The sequence below is a fragment of the Dreissena polymorpha genome, chromosome 13, assembly GCF_020536995.1.
Source record: "Dreissena polymorpha isolate Duluth1 chromosome 13, UMN_Dpol_1.0, whole genome shotgun sequence".
NCBI lineage: Eukaryota > Metazoa > Mollusca > Bivalvia > Myida > Dreissenidae > Dreissena > Dreissena polymorpha.
Genome location: NC_068367.1, coordinates 72,150,338 through 72,168,523, shown reverse-complemented (window position 1 = coordinate 72,168,523; position 18,186 = coordinate 72,150,338). Strand labels below are relative to the sequence as shown.

Sequence of the window (18,186 nt, the reverse complement as noted above, 5' to 3'; positions counted from 1 at the left end):
ACCTATGTAACCCTTGCAAATGAGTGGCTCATGAAAATGATTGCAAAAGGTTGGTAAAGGTATGTTTTCCATTACGTCAAAGTGAAAAGTCATCGACCCTATGCAATATGCATTGTAAAACAAAATCATAGTATTGCCAATTCATTTTAAGTTTGTAAGAAAAAAAGATCTTCAATATTAACCTCAAAAGGAAAGTGTGTGGTTGTAATCCAATTTCTGATTCGGATCACCAAAATAAAGCTCTTAGTTTATGTAAACCATCAGCAAACACTCACTTAATAACTGTTACTTCTATTTGTTGATGAGCGCACTGACGTCTATTTTTGGCTAATGTGGTTATGACTAAGCGTGCTAACAAGCGGACCACATCAGGATTTACGTTACGTTAAAAAGACGGATTACGTAATTCAGTTTCTCTTCGCGCGAGTTTATCGTCGGTTTGTCAAACACGTCTTTGGTTTTCAGGTCGATCAATCATCTGAAAACATTTACGTAAACACTACGCCCCGTTGTTTTACGTTGACAACGTCATTGTGTTCAACATAATACTAAGCCGCATCATACCGTGTGTATAAATAAATATTAAATCACATTATACGCATAATATTGACATTCTATGTTCTTCGTAGTTGGAAAGAAACTTGTGATTTTGAATACATGATTTAGACAACAATAACGTAAGTACATTTATTTACATTCAGTTTTTTTTAGTATTTAGAAACATGCTGTTTTAAAAATTCTATATTCGTTCATACACAATTTTTTCGATGAACTTGTTAAGAATGCATTTACTTCAGCATGATAAAAAAACATTTGAGCCTTTCGGTAGGAAACCGGCTTAATGAATGAGCGTAAAATGTCGTCACAAATTAGCGTGTGCAATCCGCGAAGGCTTATAAGGGAAGATACTTTTCGCGTTTTAAATGTTGTTGTTGTGTGTTTTTTTTTTGTTTAATGGAAGTTACTACGTAACTAATTGGCGGAGAGTGTCGTCTCTGATAAGCCTGTGCTGACTGCACTATTTGACGACACTTAACGCAATTGCATTAAGCCCGGTTTCCCAAGAGCGAGACCAATAAATAACTGTAAAGTGCATTCAGTTATAAAAATCATTTATTTATTATTCATTCGCGTACTCATCAGGGCAATATTTTTTTAGAAATAAAATGCAATTAGTTTAGGATATCATAACGTATTTTAAAAATAAATTAATAAAATCTTATGCAAGAATGTGTACTATCAAAAATAATAATAGTACCTTTAAGAATGAATTATTATTTAAATATGCAATTTTCTAATGTTCTTTATTTATGCTCATTTCCAGGTTATACAAGATGTTTCGTCTCTTGCAAAGAGCCCTCGCAATTTGGATGTTCCTTGGCCAAGGACTACTTCCAATTATAAAAGGTAAGTGTATTTGGCATTACTTCGAGACTCGATTGAACATATGATCGGCCGTTCAGAAAGCGGCTCAGAAAGTTTGACGTCATTGTTTTGCTCTGTAAGACAATCAATTTCTGGCAAGGTGTATGTCAGATATTGTTAAAAAAGATGTGCTTATAAATCGTTTAGTACGATTTAAATTGTACTCGTGCTCTTAAATTGTATGTATTCAACTGTTAAGATATTTAATTTGTGACTGTTTCACATTATATTGGTATGTTTTAATTGGAAAATAAAATATTGCTATTCAAACTTATTGATAAAATGCAACTAAAACATGAACTTTGTAATGCATTTTCTGTCCCTAAATACACATTGGGCTTTAGAATCTTTAAGAGCATTAAAAGCGTGTTTATGATGAATATTAAAATGTCTAATGTGCTATTACAGGTAATTTGCTCGGCCACTTCCAGGAATTCGCCATGCTTAATCCAACTGATACCAGTACAGTAGGCTCTACTGGCACATTCCCACCAGATGCTTTTCCACCAGATAACGCTTTCCCAGCGAACAACGATTTCCCACCAACAGACGTAAATTTGCCTGGACAGTTGCCATTTTCATCAGATTCTAATGACCCCAATCCAGATCCGTCGGGTTTCAACCAAGGCTTGCCGATAGGTAACTCCTTTCCCTCAAATGCCATTGACGACAAAATCGGATCTATTTCGCCAATAACAACGTTAAACAATGGGGGAAGTATGTTACCAACTGAGACAAACGATTCATTCGTTACTCCACTTGGTACCCCGTTAGACAGGAGTGTGGTAATGCCATCAGGCACTGTGAATGAACCGAAACCAACCGTGGACTCGAAAGTGAATTTCTTTCTTCCATGGATTCCAAAAGGAAGTTCGTTTGTAAATCTGAAAGACGGATCAGCACACGTATTTCAACCATCCGATAACTGGATGCATGGCGAACTTGTAGGGCAGGCAAATTTCGGTGTCAATGTTTCGCCTGCGAAACCAATTTCACCAACTGTGTCCAACCCGTCTGGTCCAGTATTTGGTTCAATGCCAGTGAACGCAATGCCATTGAACCCGAAACCTATCACATCCATACAGTTGCCAATACCTATTGGTGCTGTCGACCAGCTACCGTCAGCCGATACAAATTTTAATCCGGGAAAACCAGTTGCAAACACAGGGATGAATATTAAACCCATTCAGTTACCAAAACCAATCGGTCCTATCGACCACCTACCATTAGCCACAGGAACAAATTTCAAGCCGGGCAAACCAATTGGTACAATGGACATTAGCAAAGTCAATCCCATTAAAACGGGTGTATTACCATTAGGAACGGTTGGAATTCCGACAGGTTCTAAGCCAATTGCGGAAACTTTAAGTGGGGTTGGAACAATTATTTTTAGCGGACTGGATCTGAACCATGGTACTAACGACATATTGATGCGAAATGGAAATAATTTTGCGGACCAATGGGTCGGCGATATTTATGAAGGACGATCAAGACCAGTCGTAGTTGAAGGTATGCGTCTATTACCAAAATACATTATAACGGTTAAATTTCGCTCATTCTCAAAATAAGCTATTGCCGAAAACAATATTTGGTACATTGATGATGACTTATTCACAATTTAAAATGTGTGAAATGCTTTTTTTAAATAAAACATATATTACTGCTCTTGTTCGTGTTGTTAAGGTCTGGTTTGCTTTAAATTGGTTCTTGATTGTTCGTGTATTTATACCAATAAACGTAAAAACGAATCTATTCTCCAAGTAAATGTCAACGATAAGATCCGTACACTCAATCTCAAATATTCTCTATTTTCAGTAACCGAGGCCCCTATTACCGTTTCTCCGGCCTGCGAGGTATTAGGTCAAATTTCTTTGAAAACTATGGGGCGAGACAAAGAAGAATACGCCAAGCTGAGAAAACAGTGCGCCCAAGAACGTAAAGAAGCGAGATTGACATTAAAAGAACAAAAACAACTATTTAAAGAACAAAAGCAATTACTGACGGCCGCAAAACAAGGGGAAAATAAAATAAATCAGGCCGTTCGACAAGAACAGAAGGCGATTAAACGAGAGGAAAGACAGAACAACATTGCAGCAAAGCAGGAACAGAAAGCAGTCTTACAAGAACAACCGGCGGCGAAGAAAGAAGAGAAAGCTGCTTTGAAAGCATTCAAGCAAGATCAGAAGGGTGCCGTACCGATGGGGACGGTTGATTTTGGTAAAGTATATTAATATACGTTTAATCGTGCTTACAAGATCGATTGAGATATAATTTGATGAAGTTTTGTGCTTTATATATTTTGCAATTATTGCTTTGCAACAAACTGCGGTCCCGTGTCGTTCGTTCTACATTACACTACGTTGTTGTGTTTCGAAAAATGGGCTCGGACAATTTTGATAGGACACAATCTTGTAGAAAATAATGAATATAATTAAAGTCTGAAGTATATGGACCTGTTGGGTTGATAAGCAAGATTCGCTCGGTCGTTTCTGGTCGCCCGGAACTTGCTAGTTTCCCTTTATTCTTTCATAAAACGACTATAAAATAAGAGAGGTATTCAGCGTGTAATTTATGTTAATAAAGCACACACTATCAGATCTGTATGTTTTAAGACAATTTTTACACAAAATGTTCTTTTCTTTCCAACCATTTAACGTCATTATATATAATTTTATAGAAGAAATCAGGTACACAATTATTTTCTAATAAATGTAGGATGTTTAAGCATAGATTGCATGTTTGCACGTGAATTTTTGTATTAAGTTTCGAAAAAAATGTTTGTATAGAAATTGCACAACTCTTCAACTAACGAAATAATTGTATGTGTGTTTTTTAAGTCATTTAAATGACAGTGTTTAGCTGTGATAATGTTCATCAACTGAAACATAATATTTGCGTACTGGTATTTAGCTGCTGTGATGTTCACTTTTTGAACACATCGTTATGTTGCTGTATAGCAAACAAATATATGTTTATCGTTTGTTTCATTCCATTGATGTTTTGTATACAGTTCGTGATATTTATTACTTTTTGTGATTGTTACTTGTTGTGTTATATGTATTCTACATTAAATTATGACAGTCATGAAGTATTCGCACTGGGGGTATTTTTGCTTTTTAGTCCTTTACACAACGTGCACGATAAGAGCTTTGGGAATCGCCTTGTTTCCGTCGTGAGTCGTCTGTCGTGCATTGTGCGTTAACTTGTAGTTCAAACGGCATATCCTCTTAAACCGTTTGGAAGATTTAACGACATTTCACATGAACGATCATTGTGAGACTCCCTTTCAAAATTGTCAAATTCGTTCCGGTCCGCTTCATTCGTCACCAGAGCTATAAAAATACTAAAACTTTAAAACTCTTCTTCTGAAACGTTATGGTTTAGTGATATGATAATTTGTAACAGCGTACAGGAGTTGTCTACTCATTTCTTTTTCGAATCATTTCCCTTATATCAGAGCTTGCCTCGCCCAAAGGTCACATAATTTATACAGACTTATATATTCAACAAATTAATATAAATTATCTTTGAAAACGCAAGATTTAGGACTTTCATATTTGGTGAGTAAGAGCGTATATTGCCATCTACAAAGATTTCGAAAACAATGCCTCTGAGGTCTAACTGACCACGCCCCAGGGGTCACATGATTTATGTAAACTTATATTACAAATACATTTTGAAATCTCCGAAACAAAACCACAAGTCATAGAGCTTTGATATCTGATAACATCATATAAATGTTATGTACACAATTTTTAAAACCATGATCTAAGGTTGTATTACAAATGCTTGTTCTTCTCATCAGAAACCTCAATGGTATGTAAAACCGTATTGTGGTCCTTTACTAAGGTTGTTCAAATCATTCCGCTTAGGTCAAAAACGGCCACGACCCAGTTGTCACATTAGTTATAAAGGTATAATGTCTTAAATCGCAAGTCAAAGAGCTTTAAAATTTGCAACTTGTATCATAAAGAGTCCTGAACCAAGGTTGATCATATCATGCCCTTTGTATTGAACTGGGGTCCGTTTCATTAACGATCGTACGACAAAATTGGAATACGAGAAATATTTCAAAGCAGCATTTTAACTTAACACCAAAGAATAATTCTATTATTTTTCCGTATATTTATTTATTTCATTGTTTTCTCACATATGGTTAATATTTTGAATGCATATTGATGGAAAGCTTTCGTATTTTCAGTCTCCAAAATTTGGTCGTACATTTTGATTGTCGTACGATCTTTGATGAAACGGCCCCCAGGACCAGGAGTCACATTATGTTAAATGTGATATATAGTTAATGACTATAAAAAATGTTCATCCTTAAAACTGTCTTCAAAGTATGCCTCTGGTTAAAAACGTCCCTAGTGGTCACCTGATTTGTATGGACTCATATAGAAAATAAATTCAAAATTTTTCTCTGAAATCTCAATGGTAATGTCTTTAATATTGTGTGTGTGATATTATATAGTGAATTTCCACATTTGTTTATATCATGACCCGGGTCCCCGAAGTACAACAATAGCCACGATACAGGGATCATGTGATCTGTTATGACGTATATAGTACATTAGTTAAAACAGGAGCTTCATTTTAACCGCATGAGGTTTCATTGGTCGTGAGCACACGTGATATTCTACACATTTGTCCATGTGGTCAAATCTTACCACGTGTCGTGGGTCACATGACTTATAAATAGTTAAATCGTAAAATTCTTCATCCATGAAACAACAGGTCACAAACATATGATGTTTTTATTTTACATCAGACTATGGTCTTGCACGCATTTAGCTACAATCATGCTCCGAGGGTCGATACTGGCACCACATGGTTTATTAAGACATGCATAGTAAATTACCTAAAACAATCTTCTCTTTGAAACCGCAAGTGAAACCGGTTTATATAGAAGTGTTTTATTTAATAGCGGACATCTTCAAATTGTGTCCAAATCATGACTCTGTGGTGCAAAATTGGCCACGCTCCAGTGATCACATTATGTATATTGACGTATGCACTAAAATGAGTTTTATTTTTTTTAAATCTCTTACACAACAATAATATTTGGCTAATAACATCGTTTATTGGTCCTTAACTACAATTGTTTAAATAATGCCCATTTGAGAAAACTTGACCCTGTCAAAATAAAATTTTATAGCATAGCAACTTAAAGCAAAACCAACAACTGTAATAGTTGAAACTTAAATTTGGTTAGCAACAAATATTGCTTCTATCATGACCCTTGGTTTGAAAACTCACCACGCCCCATTACACAGGTGAGCGATCTGGTCCATCTTGACTTTCTTGCTGATATTTTGCACACAGAGTTTTTCTGGCACTAGTAAAGCAATTCATTCATGTTCTACCATTCCATTTATCATTTTCGCTTGAAAGGCACTTGAAAGTCTAATAAGAAAATCAAGCTGTGCAAAATTGTTTTAATTAAGAAAAGACAGGAAAGAAATATGCCATATGTAATGTGTGGAGCTATTTATCTGTATTGTTTTGGTTATGCAAACACGTATGTCCATGTTCCTAAATGCAAAATACATAAATGACGATTTACTGAACGACCATACCGAATTTGATAAATGCATTATGAATCTAAATACACATGCCCAGAACGCGCGAAAGTGTATACACAGAAGCGTTCAAAAGCCAATGTGTATGTTCAAATAAACTTATGATATTACATTGATGATATATATAGTCGACAATCTCTTATTGATCCATATAAACTATAACGGCATAGTTGAAAGGTTAAAACGGCACGCCGCATGGCCTTTGTGTATGGAATAAGCTGTATAGTGGATTTTCTCATGTATAGTGGATTTTCTCATGTATAGTGGATTTTCTCATGTATAGTGAATTTTCTCATGTATAGTGGATTTTCTAATGTATGGCGGATTTTCTCACAATGTTTATCTGGATTTACACATTACCCTCACGCACACAGCAGCAACCATGGTCCGGTGCTCAAGATTTTAAAAACAGTTGCTAGGAGCGCTTCTATTTCTAGACATATATACATTCATTTTACAACCACCATGATAACAAAATAGCTGAACAAAATTAACACATCGTTGCGGATATTATTCATTTCAAAACTCCACTTTAAATGTTAACTGTATATTTGTCATTAAGTTCATTTTCACAACAATAGCTGCCATACATTGGTTACATTGTTTTCAAATCATTTTAATATAATTGTCCATGTTAATATTTATATTTAAAAGTTTTATAATTTGTGTGTTAAGATCAAACAAGCAAAGTATTTCCCATGCCCATGACCTGTTTTTGTATTTTGAGAGAGGTCTCGCTTTAAGATAGAATTTGATGTTTAAGCGTATATCCATACTTCATATCGTTTAAAATAAATACATGTTCGTACTTGAATCTGAAACTGTAGCTTGAGTACGATTTGCTGTTAATTTCAAAATCAAAAGCCACATTTGTTTTGCTCAAAATATTATGTGTTTACTACCACGATCAGTTTTCTTTCTTTCCTGAACATCATACATTTATAACTGGGTGTAATATTGAAATGACCATCATATTTGCCATATTCGATCATAAACACATAAACAATTAACAAAATAATGTTTATTAGAGACATTATAAAGAAGTGAATCTCCAGCTGCTTGAGCAGTATTGCATTCTTATTATATACACTAATAAGGTCCTTACTTTAAGGCAAGTTACCAATTGCCAAAACAGTACGAAACAGCACAGTACGAATTAACATACACACATAGAAGAATAAAGCTGGGGTCATCGCCTTGGAACGATCACTGCAAAGCACTGGGGTTTTTAACCCTTTTTAGAGCGCTCAACCTCACACTTGATCCTGCAATATGCATGATACATATACGTGTAAATATAATATAACCTCATTGCAACTCAAATATAACAACTGAATTATTTCTGTACCTGAATATCCGTATAACAATAATGATACATAATGTGTGTATTGTAAACAAAATAATGAAAACGGTTCCGCCGACCTACTAACCCTTATTTGTTTAAATTGTTAGTGGAAAGCAACATTTGTTCGTCCCGTTCGTAACTCGGTTTTGTACTTTGGCAAACCTGTTTGGTTTGTCAAATATTTTAATCGTTTTTCTATTGTTAAGATGATCCTTTGAAGCAACCATTGCAGTGTGTAATAGCTTTAACAACCATTGCAGTGTGTCATAGCTTTAACAACCATTGCAGTGTGTCATAGCTTTAACAACCATTACAGTGAGTCATAGCTTTAACAACCATTGCAGTGTGTCATAGCTTTAACAACCATTGCAGTGTGTCATAGCTTTATCAACCATTGCAGTGTGTCATAGTTTTAACAATCATTGCAGTGTGTCATAGCTTTAACAACCATTGCAGTGTGTCATAGCTTTAACAACCATTGCAGTGTGTCATAGCTTTTGATTTTTCTGATATGAAGCCCTATTTATGAACATTGTTTAAATATTGATAACTTTAGGTCTTTGGTCTATTGAACCTTAACGAGCAGTTATGAAATGACTGATTTAAAAAGGATTTGCAGAAATATGTTCTAATTATTATCTAATCGACCAAAGTAACAATCACGCATTACATTTAAAAAATAATGTTATGATTATATTTATATTTTACATAGTCTGTATGACAGAGCATTTGATGTCTCCTATCCCAAATGTGCATGTACATTAACTACTTTCTGTTTAGTATTCGTACTAAGTGTGTTCCAATATGGACAGTCATTATTACGTTATAGAGAACGTATGCTTAATTAAGATGAATGGTATTATAATATATGGACTTGTGTTTTAACATATTATCGAAATACATGCGTATGTTGTAATTTCATGCGTGTAGTGTAGCATTATGTATGGACTGTTGTTTTAACATATTGCCGAAATTTTCTGTAATTTTATGTAAATATTTGTAAACACCTTAACAATAATTTTCTGAAATTTATTGCTATAAATGCCGTTGTAATTCACATTATTATTCATGCAAGTGTATACACTGCGTTCTGGAAAAAAAAAAGTCTTAATGAATTTGCTTAAAATGTCGTCCCAGATTAGCCTGTAATATTTGCGCAGGCTAATACGGCACGACAATTTCCGCCTAGACTGGGTTTTTGCTAAGAATAGACTTCCTTTGTACGAACATTTTCCAGAAAAGCGGAAAGTGTCGCACCAGATTAGCCTGTGCGGACTGCACAGGCTAATCTAAGATGACGTTTTACGCACGTGTTTGAAGCCCAGTTTAAAAAGAAAACGACTCTTATCGACTAAGGTTTTTGTTTTCAGACACCAGCGGGGGACTCGTTGCGCATATGACATTACCCGACAAAACAATCTTTGTTGGAAAGAAAAGAAGGGGCAATCCGCGAAGGAATCGCCGTGCACCTGGCTGCAGTGGACAAGATAGAGAACTGGGTCTTTGCATGTCAGGTATGTAAAGAGAACGTATCTCATGCTGGGCCCTGTGAAAATGTTGAGGTTTATATAGATAAGGGATGCAAGTTTGGTCACTCTGGATTACCAGACGATCTATTGAAATATCAATCTTACGGAGGCTTACGGAGATAGTCGATGTAACACGAGTTTGGTAGGACTTCAGTTATATGCGCTTAAGTTAACAAAATAATAAGGTTAATAGCAAATTTTATACTGCGTAGGGTATGAAGAGTATAAACAGTACGAACATTTCATAGCAGTGGCAGAAAAATAATTCCAATGCTAGTATTTCGTAAAATAATCCTGCATGGCTAATGTTAAAATATCAATTGTGAAGCGTTATGATGCAATTCCTGTTTTGTACTTGAATAATTATATGTATTGTAATGCATTATTGTTGTAGTAATACTTAAGTTCTTGTGGTGGAATTCTGTAATTCTTGCAGCAATTAAATAAATACTGATGAGGAGAGTTATTATGGTCTGCGTATTTAATAGATACTATGAATATCAGGCCTTTTCACGTTTTGGTAAATTGACAAAATTAAAAAACAAATCGTTTCAGATTGACAAATTTTTGTTTTAGTTATGATATTTTTGAGAAAACAGTAATACTTAACATTTACCATGCTCTAAAATATCAATTATATGCATCTTTTGACGATTTAAAACCTGAAAATTATAAAGCGTTGCAACGCGAAACGATTGAAAAATTCGGAGAGTTCTTTTGTTGTCGTTATATTTTGTGATACTACGAGGATTGCTTATATAAAGTATAAAATTCACCACTAATTGTATGAGCACGGATGGCCGAGTGGTCAACGCGATAGAAATTTACTCCAGCGGTCAGTTGTTCGAGCCCAGATGAGGGTTACTTTTTTCTTTTTTAAATTTTATTCTTGTTTTCTTACTGGAGCTTTTTAGATCCAATGTTTACATTTATCAATATAAAGCATTTAATGACAAACTTCAATACATGCAAAAATCTGTGTAAAGACCCCTTTAATATAATAATCATGTCCCTTTAGATCCAATACAATACTTCTGCATGCAAACGCAACACATTTATTACATAAAATTGTTTTGAAAGTTAGCCTCTCAATCAAGCAATATTATTTGTAAAAATCAAAGTGAAAGTAAAAAAGTCACAAGTTAGGCATACTCCAAATGCTTGCATCAAAAAGCAATATAAGATCCTACTGCAAATGATATCCCTGAACATGTATTTTTCTAACCTTTCAAAGTTTATGTTTCTGACATGAATTTATCGTGGTTTATATCACGCCTCAGTATACGGTGTACTAATTTTGTACATATATCCATAATGCTTTTACACAGTGTACAAGTAAAAAGAAGAAGAATTCCGCTTTTTTCTTGTAAACTGTTGCTGAAACAAAAGTTAGTAATGCATCTGTTCAGATTATATGGTCTCAAACATGGCATTCGTTTAATATAAAGTAAAGTGTTCAATACGCGTTGCAATTCCTGTAATATGGTTAACGTTAGATCTTTTCATTGTTAGTTCATGTTTATGATTATATGACACTAACAGGTCCCGTCCAAACACAATCTAGTGGAAAGGAAATAAGGGTTCGTCGTGCACCTGGATGCAAGGGAAAAGACAGAAAACTGGGGCTTTGCACGCCAGGTATTGATAGCGCACGCATCGTATGCAATGCCCTGTAAAAATGTAAAGATATTTTAGGTAAGAGACGGGTGTTTTGTAGGACGATAAATCCTTTTTTCTTCAGCCAGGAATATATTTAGATGACTAGCAAATTCAATGCATCGTCAGTTATAATACTTATTTCATAGCAGTGGAGAAATAGTTAAAAACGATGACGATTGATGCGATCTTTCTTGTAGCGTAAAATTATAAAGAATACATTTTGCAGCGTTATGTTGCAATTCTTGAAGTAATACCTCAGTGAATATGTGTTTTTTATTTCTATAATGTTTCTGTAATAATCAAGTTATTGTGGTGTAATGCTTTAATGCATGCGGTCGCTAAGCAATACATGAATGTATGAATGCAATGAATTAATTATATTTGTAGTTACAGATCTTTATAACAATGTCTACATAATACCGAAGTCTAGATGTTATGTAACGGAATATAACAGGTATTTTAAAGATACAGACACTCGTAGCATAATACTGCGTGTAATTATACAATAATTGAGTCGTTTCAAGCGCAGATGTGTATAGTGTTATGTGTTGCCGTTACGTTCACTGGTATAGAGCTCCCTTGTTCACTAGAGTTCGTGGTCTTATTGGCGGACAGGGTAGCTCTAGACCAGAATGCGCATTTTTATCGTTTATGAGCTATTGGATAGCTAGCTTGGATAAACTCGCCATAATGGCCATTTGTAATAATACCTGTATGCAGACTTGTTACAAATTTATGGATATTTTGGACAGATTATAGTCCCAGTTCGCGGAATAGATCGTTGTTTTGCATATAAATCGTATAGCGAGAAATAAACTTTACATAAATTCATTGAAAAATATATTTGTATCGATGTTGACATCGAAAACCTGGTCAAAATCGGTTTTGAATCGATACAATAATATAAATGATCATAAATACATGCAATAGGCGAAAATCATAGCAGCGTCGCGAGTTATGCAAATTATATCTATATTTAGCTTTGAAATTCGCTAAACATAATTAGCATATGAAAGATACATACATAGATTTAGCAAAAACGTTGCAACCCAATTTCCGTCTGTAACAGATGTATTTGCATTTGTTCTTACCTTCTATCCGGTAAATTCGCCCTTATCTGCAATTTTGTTTGTTAACTTTTTTAATTAACGTGTCAAATCATGAATATTAATTTAGGTCGTTTTCGTACTTTACCGTACTCGACCCCAAAATAAAAATCGCTATATTGTTTGTTTTCAACCGGATTTTCAGTGATATCCTCAATAAAAACAAGTTTTCTTACGATTCTGCCCATATATATAGCTATGAACGGGGACTTTAAGAAGAAGTGATATTCAGTTGTCTGCATTCTTAGCATTACCTTTCTTGCCTCGGCGTATAAAAATAGCGGTCATTCTAAATTTAGTCAATGCGATTCTAAAATTCGAGTTCTTAATAAAAGATGAACATTTAGCTGCTATTTAAAAGCACTTATTCCTGCAGGTAATTCATCTCTTTCATGCTTTCCATGTCGCCTTACCATCTTCTATTCAAATCATAATTATTTCTTAGACATTCATTTAGTAATTTTTTGTAACTACGTACATTAATGCCGACGTTTATACTTGATTGTATAGTATATTGTGTACACAAAATTTCTACATGTTCTTGCTTAAAAATTTAATTTACAATATGTTGCTGAAACCAGGCATAGTGGTGCATAGCTCAGATCACAATTATGGTCTAAAACATGGCACGCGTTTCATTTAGTCACGCGCGCCATGGGAAATGATGTGTTTATTTGACAATTAATCGCACGGAATACTGTGTTAATGAGCTCGCGCTATTAAGTTCCCATCATTATATATCCCGTTGTGTAACAAAGACCGATAACTTCTGCTTCAAAATGCGCTGTAAACAGTCTTATTATATGTGATATGCGCGATCAAAGAAAAAAACCGATAGAAGGGTAATTCTTACGTACATGTAAAGGGAGGCGAAGTCATGTCATGCTGGTGCCAGAACGTACTCTGGTTCCAGAGGTTTAATTCTTAGCTTAACCATAACCTTTTAATTGATCTTTAGCATTAGAGGCTTACCCCATGTTCAGTTTGTTAGAAGCTGTACAACGGGCACTGTAAGACCCAGGATGGTATCTGACATGTGGTATCTCACGTACCATGCACTTCTGACACTTTTTACCCCTAACGAGGCTTCAGGTGCGATTGTCACGCGAGAATTACCCTGCCCAATCAATAACAAAATTTTATTCACACTCTTTTACTTCTGTAGATTGTAATAAACCGGTTAAATTATTGTATATATCAGGTCAATCATGTTGACTTAATTTTAATATTTTTTATAATATTTGAGTATATACGTATGAATTCACATTATAAGCATGCAGGAAGTTGATTGTAACTGTTGTTTCAAAGAATAAGTGTATTGATACATGGTTTCATATTGCGCCTTAAATATGTTAGTGTCATGTCAATTTGCAGAAAGATAGGGACAGTCGGTACACACGGATTTACCGGTAAGTAATTATAAATTAGGCAAATTGTCAACATGGTGATTTAAAACATTTCAGACGCGGTTGCTCCCCTTTCTCCAGCGTGTGAGGCTCTAGCTCAAATGACTTTGAACACTACTGAGCAGCAAGATAAGCAAGAATTCGCCAGACTGACCCAACAGTGCGCGGAAGAAAGCAAACAAACGCTACATATAGTGAAGGAACAGAAACAGCAGCTGAAAGCGCAGGTGCAAATCATGAAGGCAGTAAAGCAGGAAGAGAAAGCCTTAAGGCAAGAGCAAAGAGCGACCAAACAATTAGAGAAAGCTGTTAAACAAGCAGAAAGAGCGGAACAAAAAGCAGAGAGAGCTGCATTGAAAGCATTGAAACAGGAGCAGAAAGCAGTAGGTGCCAGGCCGATAGGGTCGATTGACTTATCTATTGGTACGTATATTTACTATCATAACCCGTTACCCGTCACATATGCATTTTGGCCCGTTCAAAGTCCCTTGGGAAATGAAATTGAGATAGAATTATTCTTTAAATGCATATTTTTAGGCCAAATATCCAACCCTAAGATACTGATGAGCAGGAAAAATCATACAACCTGAACAGAATGCGAGTTACTCGCCTGCTGTTCTGGTTATATGCCGGTTGCATTAAGTCATTTTCACTTTGCATCTGAGAGGGAATGGGTAAAATAATAGGGCTCACACGGGTCAAAAATATTTTTCGGGTCGGCGGGTCAAAATTAGTGCTCAAACGGGTATCCGAAAAAACCCGGATCCGAGGGTCAAAAAAATACCCGCGGATCCGGGTCAAAGTTTCTGCGAACGGTACCGGTTCGGGTCGCAAGCTTGTAAGTACAGGATTATCAAATATGTTGAACGTGTAGTCAAATCATCCCTTTTAAACAAGTGAAGTAAAATCACACTCTTTATCAATTTAAGCAGTGTTGTTATTACAAATAGTTTTAAATGAATATAAGTGACGCACCAAAAGCATAAATGCCGAGTTTATTTTGTTATTAAGATCCCAAAATGGCGAGGTTAAAAAAACGAAACTTGTATCATAAATGTGCGTCACTTATATTCATTTATAACTATTTGACTCTCGGATCAGGGTTTTTTCGGGTACCCGTTTGAGCGCTATTAAATAAGACGTTTAAATATGCTGAGCAACAAGTTGATGACGTATTACGTTTAGTTTTCATTATACGCTGCAAATTCTTGCAATCAATGAAACTGTTATATGGATCCAATTTCCTTCTCTAGCTAGCCCATGTTATATTTCGGGATAATGGCTCCGTTCGTTATGGGCAGTGTCACTCCGTTCGTTATGGGCAGGGTCGCTCCGTTCGTTATGGGCGGAGTCACGACGTTCGTTATGGGCAGGTTTGCTGCGTTCGTCATTGGCGGGGTCACTCCGTGAGTTATGGTCGGAGTCGCTCCGTTCGCTATGGGCGGAGTCATTAAGTTCGTTATCGAAAAGTTTGTTTGTTTTGTTATGGGCGGATTCACTCTGTTCGTTATGGACAGAGTCGCTCCATTCGTTATGGGGCGAGTCGCTATGGTCGTTATGGGAGGAGCCGCTAAGCTCGTTATTGGTGGAGTCGATAAGTTCGTTATGGGCGGGTTCAGGTAGTTCTTTATTTGTGAAGTCGTTTAGTTCGAAATGGGTGGGGTCGACCGCTCGTAATAGGCGGTATCGCTCTGATCGTTATGGGTGGTGTCGCTAGGTGCGTTATTGGAGAAGTTGCTCTGTTCGTTATGGTCTTAGTCGGTCTGTACGTTATGGGCGGGACTGCTTTGTTCGTTGTTGGTGGAGTCGCTCCGTTCGTTATGGGCTGAGTCGTTCCTTCCGTTATGGGTGGAATCGCTAAGTTCGTTATTGGTGGAGCCGCTCCGTTATAGGCGGACTCGCTAAGCTCGTTAGGGACAAGTTCGCTTGTTTTGTTATGGGCGTAGTCGCTATGTCCGTTATGGGTAGAGTCGCTACATTCGTTATGGGTGGAATCGGTTGGTTCGTTATAGGCGGAGTCGAAAAGTTCGTTATGTGTGGAGTCTCTCCGTTTGCTATGGGCGGGATCGCTTGCGCTGTTATAGGTGGAATCGCGAGGTAAATTATGGATAATCTGCTCGGTTCGTTATGGGTTGACTCGCTTAAGTCGTGTGTAGTCGCTGAATTCATTATGGGTGGGTCGGTTTGGGTAAGTCGATCGGTCCCTTATGGGCAGGGTCGCTGTGTTCGTTTTATGTTGATTCAGTCAGTTCGTGAACGGTTGAGTCGTTATGTCATTTATTACCTGGGTCGCTCGTTTCCTTATGATTTGAGGCAATCGGATCGTCATTGCCGTGGTCGATTAGTTCGTTATTTGCTGGATCGCTTCGTTCGGTATTGGCGAACGAACTTGGTTCGTTATATGGGCGGTGTCGTTTGACTCGTTATTGGCGGTATGGTTTATTCATGATAGACGGGGTGACACGATTTGTTATGGGCGGAGTTTCTCGATTTATAATGTGACGAGTCGATCAGTTCCTTCTTGGTTAAATCTTCCGGATATAGGCTGAATCGCATGGTACGTTATTTTCGGGACCCCTTGGTTCGCCATGGGTTTAGTTAGTAATTCTTTATGAACGGGGTCGCTAGATTCGCTATGGGTTAAGTCGCTTGGTCCGGTCATTGTGGGGTCACTTTGTTCGTTATGGGCGTTGTGGCTTGATTTGCTATGGGCGGGGTCGTCCGGAAAAGCCTGTGTGTCTGTTATTGTTATAATCCATAACTTAAGTTCATAGCAGAGGATTTAAAAGTAAATCAATGAAGTATAATTAGTATGCAGTAATTGTGTTTATATTTAAAACAAATATGAAGCGTTATGCTGTAATTATTGGATTTCTATTACAATATGTGCACCGTTATACAAATTTTCTGCAGTTGTATATAACTTTTTGTTCTGTAATGCTGACTTGCAGTGTTTTTGTTTGCCGATCCTCGAAAATTCTCGTAGAGTAGTGCAGCAATTTAGCGGCTGTATAGCCTAGTGCAACAATTCTAGATGCTGTATAGCGTAGTGCAGCAATTCTAGAGGCTGTATAGCGTAGTGCAGCAATTCTAGAGGCTGTATAGCGAAGTGCAGCAATTTAAGATGTTATGTAGCGTAGTGCAGGAATTATATAGGCTGTGTACTGCAGTGCTGCAATTCTAGAGGCTGTATAGCACAGTGCAGGAATTATATAGGCTGTATAGCCTAGTGCAGCAATTCTAGAAGCTGTATAGCGTGGTGCAGCAATTCTAGAGGCTGTTTAGCGTAGTGCAGCAATTCAAAAGGTTGTATAGCGTAATTCAGCAATTTAAGAGGTTCTGTAGCGTAGTGCAGCAATTCTATATGCTGTATAGAGTAGTGCAGAAAATCTAGAGGCCGTATAGGTAGTGCCACAATTTTAGAGGTTTGATAGCGTAGTGCAGCAATTTTAGAGGCTGTGTAGCGTAGTGCAGCAAATTTAGAGGCTGCATAGCGTAGTGCGGCAATTTCAAATGTTCTGTGAGTACTGCAGCAATTATATAGGCTGTATAGCGTAGTGCAGCAATTCTGGAGGCTCTGTAGCTTAGTGCAGCAATTGCATAGGCTGTATAGCGTAGTGCAGCAATTCTAGAGGCTGTATAGAGTAGTGCAGCAATTCTAGACATCGTATAGCGTAGTGCAGCAATTCTAGAGGCTATATAGCGTAGTGCAGCAATGTTATATTCTGTGTAGCGTAGTGCTGCAAATTTAGAGGCTGTATAGCGAAGTGCAGCAATTCTAGAGGCTCTGTAGCGTAGTGCAGCAATTATATAGGCTGTGTAGCGTAGTCAGCAGATATATAAGTAATAAAGCAAAGTGCATCAACTCTACGTGCTGTTTAGAGTAATGCAGTAAAATACTTGGCCTAGGTATAAACAAGTTCTGTCTCCAGACACACGACCGACCCTTTTTCTCACCCACCTTGATGTGTATCACTTAAATTTGATAATACCGCTGTTAAGTGGCAACGAATAATGCATTTTCGGGTGCTTTTGTAGAATAAGCATAGCCTCTTATATAATACTTTCATTCTAAGTTGCGGGATATTTGACATCAAGACATAACAATCTATTAAAGATATTTAATTTTGATAATTG

General features: G+C 36.6%; 1 protein-coding gene across 2 annotated transcripts in view; it reads left to right on the top strand.

Moving 5' to 3' along the window:
- The window catches only part of LOC127855158 (uncharacterized), a 112,766-nt gene that overhangs the window by 91,705 nt on the left and 2,875 nt on the right, over positions 1-18,186 (top strand). The window contains exons 1-7 of one of the 2 annotated variants that reach the window (XM_052390562.1): positions 508-677; positions 1,325-1,407; positions 1,834-2,934; positions 3,241-3,642; positions 9,720-9,863; positions 11,421-11,516; positions 14,107-14,472. In XM_052390562.1, coding sequence (XP_052246522.1) covers positions 1,335-1,407; positions 1,834-2,934; positions 3,241-3,642; positions 9,720-9,863; positions 11,421-11,516; positions 14,107-14,472 — 2,182 coding nt within the window. In that variant the 5' untranslated portion in view covers positions 508-677; positions 1,325-1,334. Of the gene's footprint in view, positions 1-507; positions 678-1,324; positions 1,408-1,833; positions 2,935-3,240; positions 3,643-9,719; positions 9,864-11,420; positions 11,517-14,106; positions 14,473-18,186 lie in introns of those variants that run through there. The other variant, XM_052390563.1, reaches the window with a different exon arrangement.